The sequence below is a fragment of the Nelumbo nucifera genome, chromosome 3 (assembly GCF_055504915.1).
Source record: "Nelumbo nucifera cultivar China Antique chromosome 3, China Antique-T2T, whole genome shotgun sequence".
Classification (NCBI taxonomy): Eukaryota; Viridiplantae; Streptophyta; class Magnoliopsida; order Proteales; family Nelumbonaceae; genus Nelumbo; species Nelumbo nucifera.
Window position 1 is genome coordinate 1817003 of NC_142651.1, and position 18686 is coordinate 1835688.

At 35.0% G+C, this 18686-nt stretch overlaps 2 protein-coding genes and 1 long non-coding RNA gene across 14 annotated transcripts in view; 2 read left to right on the forward strand and 1 right to left on the reverse strand.

Annotated features, from left to right (window-relative positions):
* Window positions 1–1561, forward strand: part of LOC104592757 (ADP-ribosylation factor GTPase-activating protein AGD3-like) — a 125825-nt gene extending 124264 nt beyond the window's left edge. For all 6 annotated transcript variants that reach the window (XM_010252229.3, XM_010252231.3, XM_010252230.3 and 3 more), the window contains one exon: window positions 927–1561. In XM_010252229.3, the coding sequence (XP_010250531.1) occupies window positions 927–1029 (103 nt within the window). In that variant the 3' untranslated portion in view covers window positions 1030–1561. The remainder of the gene's footprint in view (window positions 1–926) is intronic.
* On the reverse strand, window positions 1456–5197 carry LOC148800896 (uncharacterized). Its single transcript, XR_016084166.1, has 2 exons — window positions 2887–5197; window positions 1456–2750 (listed from the first exon to the last, which is right to left on the reverse strand). It is a non-coding gene; the product is annotated as an uncharacterized LOC148800896 (long non-coding RNA).
* Window positions 5198–13799: 8602 nt separating this feature from the next.
* The window catches only part of LOC104592759 (uncharacterized), a 40150-nt gene continuing 35263 nt past the window's right edge, over window positions 13800–18686 (forward strand). For 2 of the 7 annotated variants that reach the window (XR_016084163.1, XR_016084164.1), the window contains exons 1-2: window positions 13800–13971; window positions 15779–16242. Coding sequence is in view for 4 of the 7 variants with exons in the window: in XM_088901465.1 (XP_088757591.1) it covers window positions 15885–16242 (358 nt within the window). In the remaining 3 variants the exon portion in view is untranslated. Of the gene's footprint in view, window positions 13972–15608; window positions 16243–18686 lie in introns of all 7 variants that reach the window. The other 5 variants (XR_016084165.1, XM_088901465.1, XM_088901466.1 and 2 more) reach the window with 5 other exon arrangements.

The following is an 18686-nucleotide window of genomic DNA, read 5'->3' on the forward strand; positions in this document are numbered from 1 at the left end:
ATGAATCCTCAAATCATTGCTCACTTGCCTTTTAATATTGATCAAAAAAAATCCACTTGTCTTTCAAATCCAAAGACCTGATTGGATGTTGATATAATGCCTTTTCAACTAGAGCTGAGTAATCCTTGCATCAAAGAGTGAATTTTGATAATGTACAGCGGAGTCCTTGGGAAGCTAAATATGGTAGGTGCATTTAGATAAAATAGTAGCATTAAGCATATAACAGCAGGCAAAAGATTAAGATGTATGATCACGTTGATGGATGTATTTCAGTTAACATTCCTTTTACTGATGTGGTCATGTGAATAGGATTAGCCTTCTAATAAAAACTTACATTATGCTGTTGATTTGCATTAACAACCTGTTCATTTAGCTCAGAATAGATATGTTGAGAATTTGTTTTTCCCTGAGATTCAAGAGTAATAACATGGCATTCTGTAGTAGACCAATAGATTTATTTATTGGTATGTCGAGCTAGATCTTTATGTTTTTTTATTTAATGATTTTTGGGGAGGAGGGAGGAGCCTTTGGTAATAACCTTTGGTTTTTGGGGAGTGGTGCTTGAAAGAATAAACATTTTAGAGGAAGTTTTTGAGCTTATGGGTGCAAGATCCCTATATGCACATGACATGGTATGACTACACAATTTTGAAACGGTTCAATTCATGAAGATCGTAATTGTTTGAACTAACAATCGGCATAAGCACTCCATGACTTGAAAAAATCCATTTATAAACATCTAGCAGAAAGTGGAATTTTTTTGCACTCTTGGTCATTCATAGTTTGTTGAATTTTGTAACTTACAGCTATTAATGACATTATAGGGCTTCAGCCTATCAGGATGTGTTTTTCGGTCCCCTTATTTCTTAAGCATTCATTCTCTATTGTATGAAAAATCTGCTCAATGGTTCCTGGACTGGTTGCAGGGGAGCTGACCCTAAGGCTGTAGACGGAGAAGGCAATACCCCTCTTGATGCAGCAGAATCAACCTTCAATGATGAAGTACTGTCTCTATTCACTGATGCTTGACAGATGACATTGTTAGGGAGATGATTATTAGACAGTAGTGCAAAAAAGACGGATATCCAAGGGTTTGGGTTCTCTTTGATAATTATATTTCAAAAAATTGGTATCTGATACCCATTGGAGGAAGCTGTCAGAAGTGATCTTGGGAATTGAAGGACCAGGCAGGTTGGCATGCCTGCTTGTTGGGGCCCCTGAATAGTAGACCCATGACTGTAACTTGTAGCGGCCTTGTTCTCCCAGAATCTGAGAGCTTCTGCAGGCTTTCTAGCTTCAACTTTTGTAATGTAATATGTATCTTTTCTTATTTATCAAGTCCACACCCCTCGTTTATATCTTTTATTTTCTTTTGGTTTCTTTTCTGGTGGTTGTTAAGTGGGGGGTGGTGTTGGGGGGTTGTAGCTTCAGGTATTATGGTTGTACATTTGTTTGTCTGGTTGCTCAGTGTGAAAAGATTTCTTTGGCGGAAATTCTTCCTAGTGATCTAAAAATGTGAAGAAAACGGAAAAAGAGATATGGAAATTGCTATTTTCCAAAATGGGAACATTCATGTTGCTCAATAATGTCAAGGGTTATTATCTAAAGCCTCTCTTTAGTCTTTACTTCTCTCCAATTGAAACATATCCCTACCGGAAGAGCTTGATACTTACAGGCGAAATTTTATGCTGCCAAAAAGACACATGATACCGGAGAACTTTGACACAATATTTTAAAAACTGATCCTGTGATCCGGAAACAGAACTGCTTTTTCTTCTGGGTCCTGCCGTCCTGTGTCAGTGGTTCAACCGTCTGGGTTGAGCAGGTCAAGTCCAGATATTATCTAAAACTCAATGACTTTTTTTTTATTTCTCTTAAACTGACCATAACTTTTTCAAGCCTTCAAAGTAACCCATGTCAGAGATCTGCTATTACGACATGAATGATTTTTATAAATTTATTAAATTAACCCTCCATCCGAAGTCTGAACCACAATCTAAACTTAAAATATCGTTGATCTAAAAGAACAAAAGTGGCATGCAAAATAGTTTTAAAAATGAAATGTGCAATTAAAATAATTGAAACTTCTTATCATAAAACCTCTACTAATCTCTAAAACTTGAAATGAAAATTGAAGAATCTGAAGGAATTAAGAAAGAGAAGATTTTGAGCTTCAAATTATGTTGCTTCAAAATGCAAATATGATTTCTTTCGTTTTCATAACTTTTAAAAGCAAATCATAATGAAGACGACTAGGAGCACTCAGATAAAAACTCCCAATTTTAGCAAATTTTCAACAACTGAACAAAGAGACTCGGTAGTCCAATATTCAAAATCTATCGAGAAAACTGAAAAATGCCTGGTTTCAAATTTTGAATAGAACACAGGTTGAAATAACCATATTTCAAGCTTTTAGAACTTGTACGGAAAGATACTCTCTAGTTTGAAACTTGAGGTGCTGGAAGAAGCGATAAATGAAATAGCAGAAGCTGCAGAACATAAACGCTTATCAGTAGCTTTCGGACCACTTCCAGATTTCTTTTATGAACTGCGAGAAACAAAGGCATCACATACGTCTTAAACTCCTCATACTCGATCCAAACTTCATTTGTGGATTCATCATGTATTCATGTAGCAGGACCTTTGTCTTCATCGACTTGAGGCAAACAACACTGCTGAAGTTCCCGTCGACACAGGGATTGACGATGCTATCCTTAAATCAAATATCCGATGGGCGAGGCCTTATTTTCCTGCAAGGAAATTGCCCGTGAGTGACTGAAGACCATAATTTATGGGACGGACTGACAGGTTTTCCGACTGTTTTGTTTGAATTTTGAGGCACTGAAAGTCGAGAAAGAACTCCCATGGGTTCCAAGCCTCTACTACCTTGGGTTATTCTCTCTATTTTTTATGTCTCGGCGTTCTTCAGGCTATTAAGAGAGTGAGAAGCCTTGAAGACTGCGAGTCAGGTGGTAGGGGAGGTTGAACGGATCGCTGGACTGGTTGCTCTCCTCTCTCGTTCCATGGAGAAGACTCAAATGCATTCATTCGGCGACAGTTTTGTTAAATAACTAAATACCTTTACTGTTTCATCTTTACTGTTTCTGACAATTGAGCATCTGTTAATATTCCGTTGAAACTCGTCCATAAGTGAAGTATAATTTTTTTAAAATCCAATTTTACCCTTACAATTTTCTTCCGTGACAAATCGAGTTGGCTTGGTCTTTAACCAACGGCGGCGATAGCACTCACCGAGGGAGCGTGTTTAGTTGGGTCTTGGGTTAAAGGAGAAATTGGCTTGAGAATTTACTATTACGATGAACTAGTTGAGGAGCAGAAAGAGGGAGCGTCGCCACTAACGAGGAGGCTCCGCCCCCCAACGGAAGCACAGAAGTTGCCTGAGGAGGAGAAGGTTCTGCCGGAGTTGCTTTCTCTTGGGTAATTAGCTCTACCGCTTCCAATACAACCTCATGCGAATTTATTTGCTCTCCAGGATCCGAGCAGGAACTTGCAGCCATGCTAAATCCAGCCCTCTTGATGTGATTGTGCACCGCGCCAAGTACCTCCTAGAGCGTAATGGGTTCGGAAACTATCATAACAATTGCGAGAACCTTGCGATCTACTGCTCCACCGGCTTGATCGCGCAGAAGCCTTGTGAGATCGGACAAGTTGGGTTCTTGAAATGCTTTCTTGGGAAGCTTCATAAAAGTGGGAATCTGAAGGCCTTACGCGACTTTCTCCGAAACAACTGTTTCTAGAACCGACGAGTGGAGTCCACTGTTATTTTGTTCCGGAGATTTTCGGCAAGGGCAAACTTTCGGATGCCATTAGAGCGAAAATTGGGAGTATCGTTGCATATCTTCTGAAGCTCTTTAGTGGGAGTGACAGCAACATGAGCGTTTCTCTTCCTAATGCTCCTGCTCTGCCTATCAAGATTTTTCTTAATCTTCTTGATGTGTGTTTTGTCTTATTTGTCGCTCTCTCCCAATCAGATATTGAAATTCACGAGGATGTTGACAACACTTGCCGACTCCTTCACAGCTGGACTTGTGACATGTTGTGCATGGGTTTTGATGAACATTGGAGTCACCCCAGGAGGAGCTGGAGAAATACGAGGGATTTCCTCATGATAGAAGTGAATGACTTGTTCGTCCCCGATGTATATCCCTAGAGGAAAGCTTGGAGAATAAACCCATCGTCATTTTCTTTCGGTAGAAACATTAAAACGAGAGAGAGAGAGAGAGAGAGAGGAGCCGGTTAAAGATCGAGGTAGTTTAGTTTGTCGCTGCTGAAAAGAAGAAAACGGTAAGAGTAAAATTGGGTTTTTTTTTAATTGTTAGAAACAGATAGAATGTGAGTTTTGTTTGATAGAAGATAACTGAAATACACACTAAAAATTTGCAAAAAAAATTGCAAAGAAAGTGAGAAGAATTGGTAGATGAGACAAAAATAAAAGAACCTTGGATTAAATTTTCTTGAATCATGAAAATTGAGAAGTAAAAACCCCCTGTCTTTCATGTTTTGATTTTCGAGCATAGTTAAATGAGACCAAAGAAAGTGAAACCGTTTGTCATTCTCTCTCTCTCTCCAAGTTCTTGACAGAAAAAAATGAAAGAAAGGAGGAAGGAGGAGAAGAAGAATGAAATCTTCACTATCTTTTTTTCCATCTACTACTCTAGGTGAAATTTTAAATGCTTGGATATCGAAATCCCTTTGTTTGTTCAATCATACCTGAGTTATTGTGAAGAGAAAAATGACGAAATAAATGTAAGAGAAAAAGAAAAAAGAAGAAATGGAGGAGAGAAATCAGGGAGTTTGGTGGCTACTATCTTGGTATAAATTAAAAAGAAACAAAGAACAATGTTAAGGTTCCTTATTAACATCAACTTGCGAACTATTACCCAAGTAACACTCAACAGTTCATCCAAATCAGCGGTTCTATGACCAAATCAACATTTTCTTATAAAATAGCAGCTTATCCTTTTAGGTAGTGTTTGGAATGAGTGTCGTTTCTTGAGAGGTGTTTTTGAGAAAACAATGCTGCATTGGCATGTCTTTTTCTCAAAAAAACATTTTTTTCTTTTTTTTTCTATTTGGTACCATTAGTGTTGCTGCCATATAGGCTTTTTTTTTTCATTTCCATTGTCAATATATTGTTGCTAGCAATAGTAAAAAAACAAGAAAACACGAAAAAGGGCACTTTCTCATACCACACCTTTTCCGATTTCCAAGGCATGGTTTGAGAAAATGTTTTTTGGAAAAAAAAAAAAAAACACAAACAAGAAAACACCAAAATGGATTTCAGACATGACACTGATGTGATGCCATTTTTTGAAAACATCGGTTTCAAGCACCCTCTTAATGGAACCAAGAACATGGTTGGTTTTTCATCTACTCTGAGTGAAACCTTCAATGCTTGGAAACTAAAATCCTTGTGTTGTTCAACCATACCTGAGTTCTTGTTAAGAGAAAAAGGATGAAATAAATGTAGGAGAAAAAGAAAAAGAAGAAATGGTGGAGAGTTTGAGCTACAAAAAATATTGAGAATAATGGAAAGGAGAATGTGAGAAGAATCGACTTCAATGTATTTTAGATCACTGAAGTTCTAGGTATTTATAGATTTTTTTGTAGAGTTTGATTTACATAGGGTCTCATACAAGATAAACAACAGGAGTCCTAGATAGAGTACAATTAAGAGGGATCATGTTGATCCTAATTTACAATTGATAACATCATTCTTATCCTTATCTATCTTAGAATCCAGGCTAGATCTGAACCAGATATGGTTATCTCCAATATGTCCCCTCAAGCTGAACGATAGGATGTGAAGCTTGGACCGTAGAAGACTAAATTGTGGTGTGGCTAGAGGCTTTGTGAAGATATCGGCAACTTGATCTTCAGAACAGATGTACCGAATTGATAACTTGCTAGCCACATAGAGTTCTCAGAGGAAATGGAAATCTACTTCAACATGCTTGGTGCGGGCATGAAATACCGGATGTGCAGCAAGATATGTAGCACCAAGGTTGTCACACCATACTGCTGGCTTCAAGATAGGGAAGCCTAAATCGGTCAAAAGAGACTGGATCCATAAGACCCAGTGACTGTGTTAGCAAGAGACCGGAACTCGGACTCCATACTGAAGCGAGCCACAATGTGTTGCTTTTTGGAGCTCCAACTGATGAGATGGTGACCTAAATAAACTGCAAAACTTCTCGCAGACCAGCGGTCATCTGGATAACTGACCCAATAAGCATCTGTGAAGGCATTCAGATGTAGAGAAGTGGATGATGAAGAAAAATGAAGATTGTGATCAAGAGTGCCCTTAAGGTAACGCAAAATGCGCTTGATAGCATAAATTGCACATGCCATAGCAAGTAGTTATCACTGTCGAGCTTAATGGGTAGATAATGTGTCACACTCTGAAGAGGAGGAATCGAGGGCATCGATCCTAGATTGTTCGAACTAGTATCAACATTGGTTCGGCTGCCATTGCTTCCATAAGAACCTTCCTACTCCATCAGCTCTGATACCAAGTTTGAGCTACAAAAAATATTGAGAATAATGGAAAATGAGAATGTGAGAAGAATGGACTTTAGTGTATTTTAGATCACTAAAGTTCTAGGTATTTATAGATTTCTCTATAGAATTTGATTTACATAGGGTTTCATACAAGATAAATAATAGGAGTCCTAGATAGAGTACAATTAGAAGGGATCATGCTGATCCTAATTTACAATTGATAAGATCATTCTTATCATTATCTATCTTAGAGTCCAGGCTAGATCTGGATCGGATATGGTTATCTCCAATAGAGAGAAATGGAGAAGGGTAGCTGGTTGGACTTCAAAGAAAACAGTTGACGCAAACATCATGAAAATGAGGTCAAAGATAGATTAGGAAGAAAACGCAAAAGAATAAATTAATAAAACTCTATGTTGTGTTGAATTCAAAATCGTTCAAGCTCAGAATTTAAACTAAAATTATCTACCTCTTTATTTTATTTTTACTTATTCAGACTTTTAGACGTTTGGCATAGAATAGAGAATTAGCAAGTAAGACCGACCAGGAAAAACTTGTGTGGAGATTTTTGATAGAATCAGAATCTCTGTGGGTTCGAGTTTTACAAAGTAAATATCGTCAGAATAAAACAATGATACCAAGGAAAGTCTCAAGATCTTCTTCCCCTTGTGAAAAACTTTGGTGAATAAAATGTCATCTATTTTTCCTAGTTTAGGGGTTCAGGTTTATGGCCAATTGGCCATTCAAATGTGAGTGCTTGGGATTTCCCATGGATTCAGGAAAAAGATCGCTTTCATGTTCCAATTGGGCCACCTGTAAAAGAGTTTAAAGATTTGGCCATTAAGGGCTTAAGGCTGCTTTTTTTTAGTGTAAATGCAAAACTACATCGATGAAATATAACAATTGAACCGGCATTATACTCATTTTACACTCTTATGTGTTTGGATGATCGATGTAAACAAAGTGTCATGTTTTTGTATGCGTTTGGAGAATATTCATCAAATGCAAATCTCCACCCTCCCCAACCCAACTCTCCTCTAAAGACGAAATGATTCTCAGAACTCAGAGTTTGAACTCTGAAGTCGAAAGCATTTCCTCCTCTCTTGGGTTAGAAAAAAGAGGGGAAAGTTGAGTTCCAACACATTTTGATTGTCAGCGTTGAAGCTTTGACCGGCAAACCTGAGCTCTACAGCAGTTTCAAAAAATGCTCTCCATGTGTAAATTTTTAAAAGCTGTTGACATTTGTTGGGTCCCATTTCTCTACACTCGGCTCGGCTTTTGATACTTGTCTTGTTTCTCTGGAGATGATTATTGGGAAAAACAAAACTAAGAAACAGACATCTCCACAAAGTTAAGCTCTCACAAAGCCTCTAGTTCTTTTGCAAATACTACATCTGATGTTGGTTCTCTCATCTCTGTGATAAAGAAATCAAAGCCACAGACCTGAAAATCAAGAACAAAGAAATCATTAGAAGAAAGCAAAGAACAAAGCCTATAGTTTTTTTATTAGATATTCTTTGTTGGTGGGATCATGGGTTTCCTAGAAGAAATCACAGACGCTTCGTGCGCCCCTCACAGACCTCAAAAGATTTTCAGTCTTCCTTTTCCCTGATAATCACCTCTCAACCAGGTGCAGGATAAAGAAAATGGAACCAGATGCACGATGGATAAGATGGAGAAGAGAGTCATTCACGAAGAGAGATAGAGAGAAAGCGAGACACTGACGGAGAGCCATTCCACAACTACTGAAATTATCTATAATTTTGACTAATAATAACCTCAATAATTTTGAAATTATCAATAATTTCAAAATTATCAAATTATTAAATAACAAAATCATTGTAATTACTCAAATTTCCATAATTATCAAATTTCTAACATAACAAATCATCAAATAAAAAATAATTTTAACAAAAGTTATTTTAAAAATCACTGTTATTATTTTTGAATTATCAATAATTTCCAATAAAGTTGAAATTATCAATAATTTCTATGGGATAATTATAATTGTTATTATTATGTAACTATCATTTTCGAAATTATTGTAATTACTATTATTATTTAATAACAATTATTATTATTCAATAATTATCATTATTATTATGAAATTATTGAATAAAAAATAGTTATCAATAATTGTTTTGAATAACAAAATTTAAATAATTTTTCATAATTTCTAATAAGAAAATTAATGAAAATTATTTTAAATAATGGTAATTATTGGAATTGGCATAATTATAAATTATCAAATTATTGGATAACAAAATAATGGTTTTCTTATGGCATTTTTTAGGGTGTTAGTAAGGATTTTGAATTTCTTAACAAATTCTGTGAATTTTTGTACTATTTTAAGAGGATAGGAGGGTGGTGTTTTGTTTAGAACATGAGTATCACGACTGAGGGTTATGATATGTTGATTCATAGATAGATTTCAAGTTGTCAATGTAGGCATGGCAGAACAAAAAAGATGCTCTAGCAATTCTTTAATTTCAAACCAATTTAGTTTAAAGGTCCTAAGAATAAGTGCTTAGTTGATGATTTGGGTCGCAATGGAACTACTGAAACCAGTCAAGTTGATCGTTCGAGAATGAAAAAATGAGAAAAAAAAGAGGGGAAACCTTACCTAGTTAATTGGTTGAGTTGCAATTCTACCATTGGTTGGAGAAGAAAGTGTCGAAGAGCCTAACCCTATGTTTTTGGACGATTGAAAGGCATAAGTGGCATTTTGAAATCTAACTGGAGACAATTTTGTAATCAAAATTTTGAATAAGTGCTTATTGTATAAGCACTTTAAAAAAATTGAAATTTTAGGCTACTTCAATAAACATTTATTTTTAGCTTATTTCCCAAACACTAATAAGTGCTTAATGGTATGGTCCCGGCCCAAAATAAGTTCTTATTCAAATAAACACTTATTATTAAGCACTCCCAAACTTGGCCTTGGTAGTTGATGAGCTTTAAAGTTGACTGCATTGGGTAATTTTTTGCTATGAACATTCATTGGGTTATTTATATCTTCAATCATAATTTATATCATCATCATCATTATTATTATCATCATCATCATCATCATTATTATTATTATTTTGAATAATGCAAGATAAATTTATTAGAAAAGAAAACAAAGTATACAAAACATATATGAAAAGCAGAAAATAGAGACAAAGCAAATCCCACAAGTCACTCCAACAAAACAAACTTTGAGTAGGCCTAAGCTTGCAAGAACAAGATCTAACAAAGGCAGCACCCAAACACAAAGACCTCGGTTATCCTACCTACAGAGGCCCAAAGCACCCCCTAAACCATGAAAAGGCAAAAGCAAAAAAAAAAAAAAAACTAGCGGACCTAATTACTTCTGCCTCTACCTCTTCTACCTCTCCCTCTAGTGCTACAAGTTCCACGGGAAGGAGGACAATAACTGACAGGTCATAATAGTTCATCAACAGCTTGGACAAAGTAGATCCCACGGTCCATTATTATTTTTCATACTTTAAATTTGAAGGTTACTTTATAATAATTCAAATATATTTTCGTAGCAATAATATGATAAACGCACGTGCACCCCACTAGTAAAAATAAAAATAAAAAACCATTTTTCGAATTGTGACATTGATCTTAAATAAATATGAGATAATGGATGGTTTGATAATTTTGTCACCCATGGTAACAATGGATAACAGTCCTGGACTTGAACGCATATTTCTGAAAGCTCAGGTACCTAGTTGTTGCACTTGAAAGCTCATGCCCTCAAGTGCTACCATCACAGGGTAGGTGTCATTCTCTAGTTTCTAAAACTATTCATAAGTTTTAGGAAATAGATAGGTGTTTGGAATCGATGACGTTCTCTCAGAAAATGGTGATACATCAGAAATCCGTTTTCTAAGAAAATGCTTGCTGTTTGGTTAACCGTTTTTCTGAAAAAAAAAATTTCTCAAATGATGTCTTAAAAATCGGGAAAGGTTTGGTCTGAGAAAACACCCGTTTTAATATTTTTTCTACTATTGCTAGCAATAATATACTACTGATGTGACATTGAAAAATACCTAATAGCTACAAACACCAATAGAAAACATTTTATGAGAAATCAGCAATGCTTATGTTATAAGCATCATTTTCTGAGAATGGCATCCATCCCAAACACCGAAGTCACATTCTATCTGCATGTGATTGCAGGTAACAGATATAATCTTTGTAAAACTCAATTTTACCCTTTTAACTATTAAAAACAACAAAATCCCTTCTAGGCTTCCACCAACAACTCGGCCCTTCTGATCTCCCCTCGATTTTTTTTTTTTTTTTTTTTTCAGTTTTTGCTCACATTAGTTTTACCTACCTTAGATGCTCAGTTATAATCACGTTTTCTTTTCCCTGGCAACCAGAACTAGCCGATGCTCAAATCCAGTGTCCCACGATCTGAAGATGGGCTCTTGGGAAGAATTAGAACTTAGAACAGAATGTTGTCTCACGAATTACATTCTCCACTCTTTCTCCCGTCAACGATGAACTCCATCTCTTTGGAATCCTCGAATATCCAAATCTTCAAGCTATCTCATTGCTCTCAGACCCAGCACTATTGAGTCTGTTGTTACATGTGTAGGAGAAATCCAGACTTCCTTGTCTTCGAAAACTTCCATTTGGATGAGTACGGATCTCCTATACATTCATTCTTACACATCTTTTTGTACATCAAATCGAGGGTGTCATGTCATGCGTGAATCTAGCATGTGCGAGTGATATTAATACACAGATGTTTCAAATCTCCTCCCATCATATTTTTTATATATTAAAAATGACAATGAATTTTAAATCAAATAAAAAACAGGGGTTGAGGATTTATTCTTCTATCTTTCCTCAAATATTTTCCAACTAACTGAATAACCCTACCAAAAAGAAAAACATGGGATAAGAGTTCAAAAAAAAAAAAAAATGAAACGATCAGCTATAGCTTATTTGAGATGCAAATCCTTTTTATTGTGAAAATCATTAGTTGTTGAGTCTGATTAACAAAAAACTATGAGTGGTGATAGATACCCTGTATTTTCAAATTTTTATTGAAATCGATAGAGAAGATCAGTTCAATACCTTGAACGTTGATCCAGGTGGAGTTTCGTCGATATTTAACAAAATTGAGCAAACGATGTGATAATCGTCTCAGGCATTCAATTCTCTGAAGTCTGAAGCGTTATCCCCTGTTTTTCTTTCTGGTAGAATTATTCAGTTAGTTGGAGAAATATTTGGCGAAAGAGGAGAAGAATAAATCCTTAACCCCTGTAATTTAAAATTTACTGTCATTTTTAATATATAAAACATGTGATGGAAGGAGGTTTGAAACGTCTGTGTATTAATATGGCTCGCACATGCTAGATTTATGCATGAGAGGGTGCTGACATGGCCCCCTCTGAATTTATGTACAGGAAGATGTGTAGGAGATTCGGACTCCATTTGGATTTGCCTAAAATTAAAATACGGTTCAAAAAGCAATGAATCAGACCTCTTCGCACTACAAAAAAATGAATGAGGCTTGCTTTGTAATGTATTATGAGATTTTATTGGATAAATATTCGACAATGACAGGCATTGCTTTGGTTCTTGAACTCTAAAACGCGATAATTCAATACCTGAATTTTTAAAGCGTACCTATTTAGTACCTATTGTTAATCAATTTGCTAATCAGCCATTAAATGATATTTAAAAAGACACAAATGTCCTTCAAGTGTCATTTAATTTTCTTTATCAACCATCCAAATGTTGATAGAAAATGAATAGTCTCAAATCCTTACCTCTTCTATTCAATAAATTTCATGTAACCCCAACTTTCTTGATAAAGAGAATTAAATGACACTTGAAGGACATTTGTGTTTTTTTGAATGATATTTAGCAGTTACTTAATGACATGTATTGGAATTGGCACATTTTGAAAGTTTGAAAACTGAATTATCACATTTTAAAATTTAAGGACCAAAGCGTCACTAGGCCCAAAGCAATGCCTTTGAAGGCACCCCTTCTTTTAAAACCCAGTTCTTTATGGAATAAAAAAATAAACATTGCTTTGAACCTTTGACAAGATATTACCCATTCCTTTATGAATTAACAAAACAAATGAAAACCTAAAAATACCAAAGAAAAATAAAGGGGATGGATAGTAACCAAGGCAAGCTGCGACTTTCAAACTCCTTAACGCACTCCTGGTTTGCTATGAACTTGTCCAACAAGTTTGGATGGCTCAAACCTGATTCCTTCACGGAAGTTTAAAAACTAGGAGATGTATGCGACTAATTGCTATCCATGAGAACTGACCGGGCATCTAATAAATAATAACCGATGGAATCCCTGAAATGGATTTCTCGAGGTTTTATTTTCCACGACATGATTTCAAATTGGAGAGTTATGATCAACAATTATAAGGCTTTTGGACAATAATTAAACTGAATTGAACTGGTTTGGACTATGAATTCGGATTCCTAATTTTTTTTTTTCGCTTTGGGATCCTTTGGTAATGGTGACGATATGTTCCGCCATGAGATCCAAAAATGGGCTTTCTCAGGATTTCATTAATCTCCCGTCATTTTCAAAGCACTCTACCCTATATTGAAGGCACCCCTTCTTTTCTCCACACTGCAACAAACGAAACACCCCAACTGTAATTGACATTCTATGAAACAGATTACTGATAATTACAAGACTTTCAAAAGTCAAAAGACACCATCGGATTCTCATGCTTGGGGAGAATGTACAGAGACATTGGTAACTCAACCTGTGTGTATATAATTACTCAAAGTATGGTATATTCTTACTATAATCACTCTTATATTTTTATATCATAGAAGATTAGAAGATGTATTTTTCTTTGATTTTTAGAGATATATAAATCTATTGCTTGTCATTTTCAAGGAGAAAAGAAAAGTAACATTCAATGTATACGTAGAGGCGTTGTTGAAAATTTAGATGTATCGAGTTAGATTTTATTTTGAAAATTTGAAGAATAATAAAGGTCAAAATTGATATTTCATTAATTAATCAATATAAATTGTCAGAAAATTTACGAATACTTTAAGGAATTTTACAAATATTTAGGGATAATAGTTCTAATACATTTCCTAACTTTTTAGGGTAGTTTAAGAGCTCCTTATAATCGGTTTGGAAAGAGTATAATTACAAACAAGTACACTACAAATATATACAAAATAATACATAACACAAGGCTTTGCACTCTATACTATATTCCTTCCAAACATGTACAATACAAATTAACCCTTTAATTTTTAATTTGTAAGTGAAAAGGGTATTTTCGTAATAAAATTGCCGGCATCAACGCAGATTTTACTTGCGAGCTTCCGCTCTCGCCTTGATGTCCTCTCTCCCAGATTGATTTTCATCTGTGAGAAATGAAGCGAGATGGGAAGAATCTGAAGAATCAGAAAATATAGAACCATGCTTTCTGCTCCCAAGGTGCTTTCTTCATCTGTTCTTTTTTTTTCTTTTTTTTAATTATATGGCAAGAATGAATTATTAATTTTCTTTTAATTAATGATTGATTCGACTTTTTATTCGATTTCTTTTACCAAGTATCAACAGTCCAATTCCACTCCACGTTTTCTCGATCAATTTCGAGTTTATTTGACAATGATTTGAATCAAATCGACAAACTAGACCGACTGACTTGAGCATTGCGTTATTGATCCCCTACCTAGTTGAGTTTCAGAAACAATTTACTTGTTCCCAGATTCTGTCGTTGTTTATGTAACTATCGCAATTGGATATTACACTGAACCAAGCATTAATTTTTATTTTAAATTTTGCGTGATGGAGGCATGCCCATGCATTTTGATCGATTGATTCAATGGAATAATAAATCGTTTTTATTGATTAACCTCCATTTCCCGTTCAACTGATGAACTCTGAATTCGGCATTGCATTCTTATATGTGGATTTTCCAAACAATTTGCTTGTCTTTTCTGTGGTTTGCTAATTCCACAACTAGGCAGTATATTGGACCAAGTTTTTATTTTTTTTTTCTTTTTCATTCTTTTGTCTTTTAATTTTATCTGATGGATAAATGCCCATTTATAGAGATTGAGCTCCATATCCAATCTATATCGGTGAAGCAACTGATTCCTGCAATCGTTTAGGAGCTCTAACTTCGGAATTGTGTTTCTATTCCTCTAGGTACTCGAGTTTTAAGTCAATTGATTTTGTTCGGAAATTCTTTGGTTGATTGCCCACATTTTTCAATTCATATTATATCTAACCAAGTTTTGATTTCTACAAAAAAAAAAAAAAAAAAACAAGTTTCAATTTCATTCTAATTTAAATTTTGTGCAACTGGGACGTGCCCACTTATTCAAATAAACTGACTAAATATGGCTATTGATTGATTTTCCTTTGTTTATCTATAAGACAAAAACCATTAATTGGAGTATTGGGCTCGTATTTCAGCTTAACATTTATCAATCTATTAATGTAGAACAAATCTGCTGTAGTTGTTAAATAGGTATACGTTTGACTTCACTCAGCAATAAGGGAAGAACATCCATTCTTGCTGGTGTTATAATTAGTGCTAAAAATGTTACTCACATTTCTTTGATTTAGGGGCCATTGCATAAAATCCCAGGCTGACAAGAGTGAGAATGTGGGCTTGTGTCTAAGAGCAGCACCTTCATGCAAAAAGTGCTCAAGTTTAGGTCCATATCCACTCCACCCCTCCCAAAACCCTGGTCAGCCAGGATTAGCATTGGATAGTGGCCTTTTTATTTATATGTTTTTATGCTCTCCCCTATAATTTATATCAATGTTACATTTCCATGTAATTTGGATCTTTTACAAACTTATCAGTTTGATAAGCGAAGTGTTATAGGTTTTTAGTATTTGCTAATAGTTTAGGGGGATGGGCCCATGATACATGTAATTTTGTTGTCCACTTATTTTATTATATTGTAGTTTATATACCGTTTCCAATCAAAAAAAAATTGTAGTTTGTACAAAATGATATAATTTCTGATAAGATGTAAGCCTATAACATTTTTTTTTTATGACAAGCGTGAAGAGTAGGGCATTTCAAAGTTTCCTGCTTTTTTTTCTTCATGCAGGGTTGAGGATACTTAAACAATACATTCTTCACTGTTTGGGGCCAGTTACTGGGGACTGTTAAATGTATTTCATGCTTTTATAATTATTAGCAACTAAGGGACAGAGTGGATATTATCTTACATAAAGATGAGAGATCTAACTCTTATAAACTTTCTTGAGTGTAATGCAGCCAACATATCCTGACATAGGTATTTCAGCCAACTGTTACATTGGAAGATCTGAAATCTGAGATACTTTATGATGCATCATTTACCAATTTGGTTTGTAACTCTGTAATGACAAAAATGCTTCCAAAGCTTTCTCGGGGTTTCTCCTTATTTGGTAGCAGAGATTCTTTTGTTTTTGATGAGAAGAGAGTTGATGAATCTTCCGGTAGTGTCAAGAATGAATGTCCTCCATTTCTCAAAATGAGAACAGATAAAGATGTCTATAGGCCCGGTGATTCAGTTATTGTTACCATAGAGATTTGTAACTTGAATGGCACTAAGGAGATACATAAACCGGATGAGCGGGCTGATGATGTATGCTCATTTGTCATTGAAAGGCTAAGTTTTGAAGTTAAAGGAATTGAGAAGTTGGATACTCAGTGGTTTGCCACACAGAAACCATCACCAGGATCAAAGCAGAGGCAAGGTGTGGTTATGCTATTCCTGTGTAAACTCATTAAGGTGCAAATATCAAGATAGATCACAATATCTGGAATTTATTATTTATTGCATTTACGTGTTTTTCATTTGCATTTTTCTAATATTTTTATTTGAAACAGAAAAATGTTTTTAATTGCAGACAACATAGAAAGAACAAAACAGATCTCTACAAACTGAGGCCAGACTCCCCTAGGCTAAACCGTCACTATAAATATCTGGAACTGAAGTTCCCAATACAACACTTTCCTGACTACATCTCCTCTAGCTAAGCTGTCAGCTATGGAGTTTGTTGATGTATGGACCCAAAGAAATGAGATGCTTATTCTAGAGGTAGCCTAGCCTCTCTAATACAATTGTGTAGACAACAAGATCCTTCTCCATTCCTCATCCAACCAATCACCACCAGTGAATTTGATTTGATCTCATTGTCTCATAAGTCATAACCCAAGGAAAACATAAGCCTCAAACCCTGGAGAAAAGACAAAAATTCAGCCCAGATAACAGTATCATGGTCTGTGGGACTTGAGTAAACAAGTACCACCTCCTCCTTTCTGCCTCTGAAGACTTCTTCAGTGCTCAATTTCCTTTGGTTGCCTTGGCATCTTTTCTGATATATATGGATAGCTGTCCCATACTGACATAGGATAGGGTAGGGGTCCCACTAATTTAAGATCTGGTGGTGAGGTTTGTGGAAAAGAATGGGTAAGAAATTAGAAGAAAAAAGAACTCTTGCTGTTGGGGTAAACAACAAAGAGATAGATCACTTAGAAGAAGAGATAAGAGAGAGAGAAGGAGAAAAAAGAGAAAAACTTCTGTTAACAACCAGAATTCACTAAACCAATCTTGATTTCATCAAATCAACTCTTCTTGAACTCTAATTACAATGACTCTTTTTATAGATGAACTCGGATGTCCCTTTATAGACTCCAATATGGACTAGGAAACTGACTGAAAATAACTTCTAAGTTTCTAATTGTTTTAGAACTAGGACAAATCCATAAAACGCATAAGGACACTTAAATATGGACTCCAACTCCTAAACTACTCTAATAACAGTAACACTTTCCTAATCTCACTAAAACCAACTTAATTTAAAGTCACCAGAAATTACTAAAAACAGTAAACCCTGAGTTTACCAAAAATAGTAATTACAGGAATAATTATAAATAGTAAGTCCGAAAGTTACCATAAATAGTAATAAAAATCTGAAAAGCAGAACCATGTTCATAAGATACCAACAACTAGAAAATAAATTAAAAAAAACTGAAATAGTACCAATATCCTATAACCCAAAAATTCTGAAATTGGCATAGAAATTGGAAATTGGTTTGTTCCCCCATGAATTCTTTTCTTGGTTCTTCATCTGCATTACCTATTTATGTATTATATCTTCTTACATGGATCATTATTATTTTTTTCTATGCCTCAGTATTTGATTTGATTGAACTGATCATTAGTGAGATGGATTGGTAGATAGATTATTCAATTATATATTATTGTTGTATCAATACCATGGGGATATGCCATATTTACTGCTTTATCTTATTAATTTTCTTCTAAGTCAGAACCTGAAAAAGAATTATTTTCTATTTAGCTGCCCTTTCTTGATAATGCAACTTTAAAGAGTTAGGGGTTACCATTACATTTGTGAAGAAAAATAATAGAGAAACAAAAGTACTGACATGGAAAATGACAAAATCTTACTTCAGAATCGATTCAATAGATGAAACTCAATAAACATCTTCCCCTTATATGTGCATGTTTGGTCTTGTCTCAAGGGGCTTGGTATAGAGGTGGATGGTCATTCTTGTAGAAATAGGAATTCAAGATGTTTAACATCACATTAACTACATGAAATAATGCAATTGGGAGAGAAATAAACAAATTGAAAGTTTCACATGCTTGAATATGTTTTATATGTTATGTTTGATTTTATTTCTACATTTTCATTTTGAATATGTTTCAAGTGCTATGTATTTCAATTTGAACCAATAGGCTTTTTAAACCATTTAGTTTCTTTTAAAATTTAATTTTTTATTTTTTGAATTAATATTATTTTAATTTTATTTTGAATTTTTAAATTCCATGCCTTGTTTCAAAAAGGTGTGTGCCTCTCCCTGTGGCTTGCACTTTAAAACACTATATTCAATTTGTAATCGGTGTGCAAGAATAGGAAGGAAGGTGGATTAAGGTTGGGAGATTGGGTATAAAGAACATTACATTGCTGGGAAAATGGCTTTGAAGATTTCCCTTGGAAATCAACAACTTGTTGCAACAAGAAGAATCCTATTTCCTCTAGAAGTGCTGTAGCGGTCTCTCTTGTAACTTTGGTTTGAGGAGAGGTTTGAGAGATTTTGAATGGTCTCAAATTTCTGATCTTATCTCTTTCTTGGAGGGTATCCATCTTGATACTACTACTACTGCTATTGA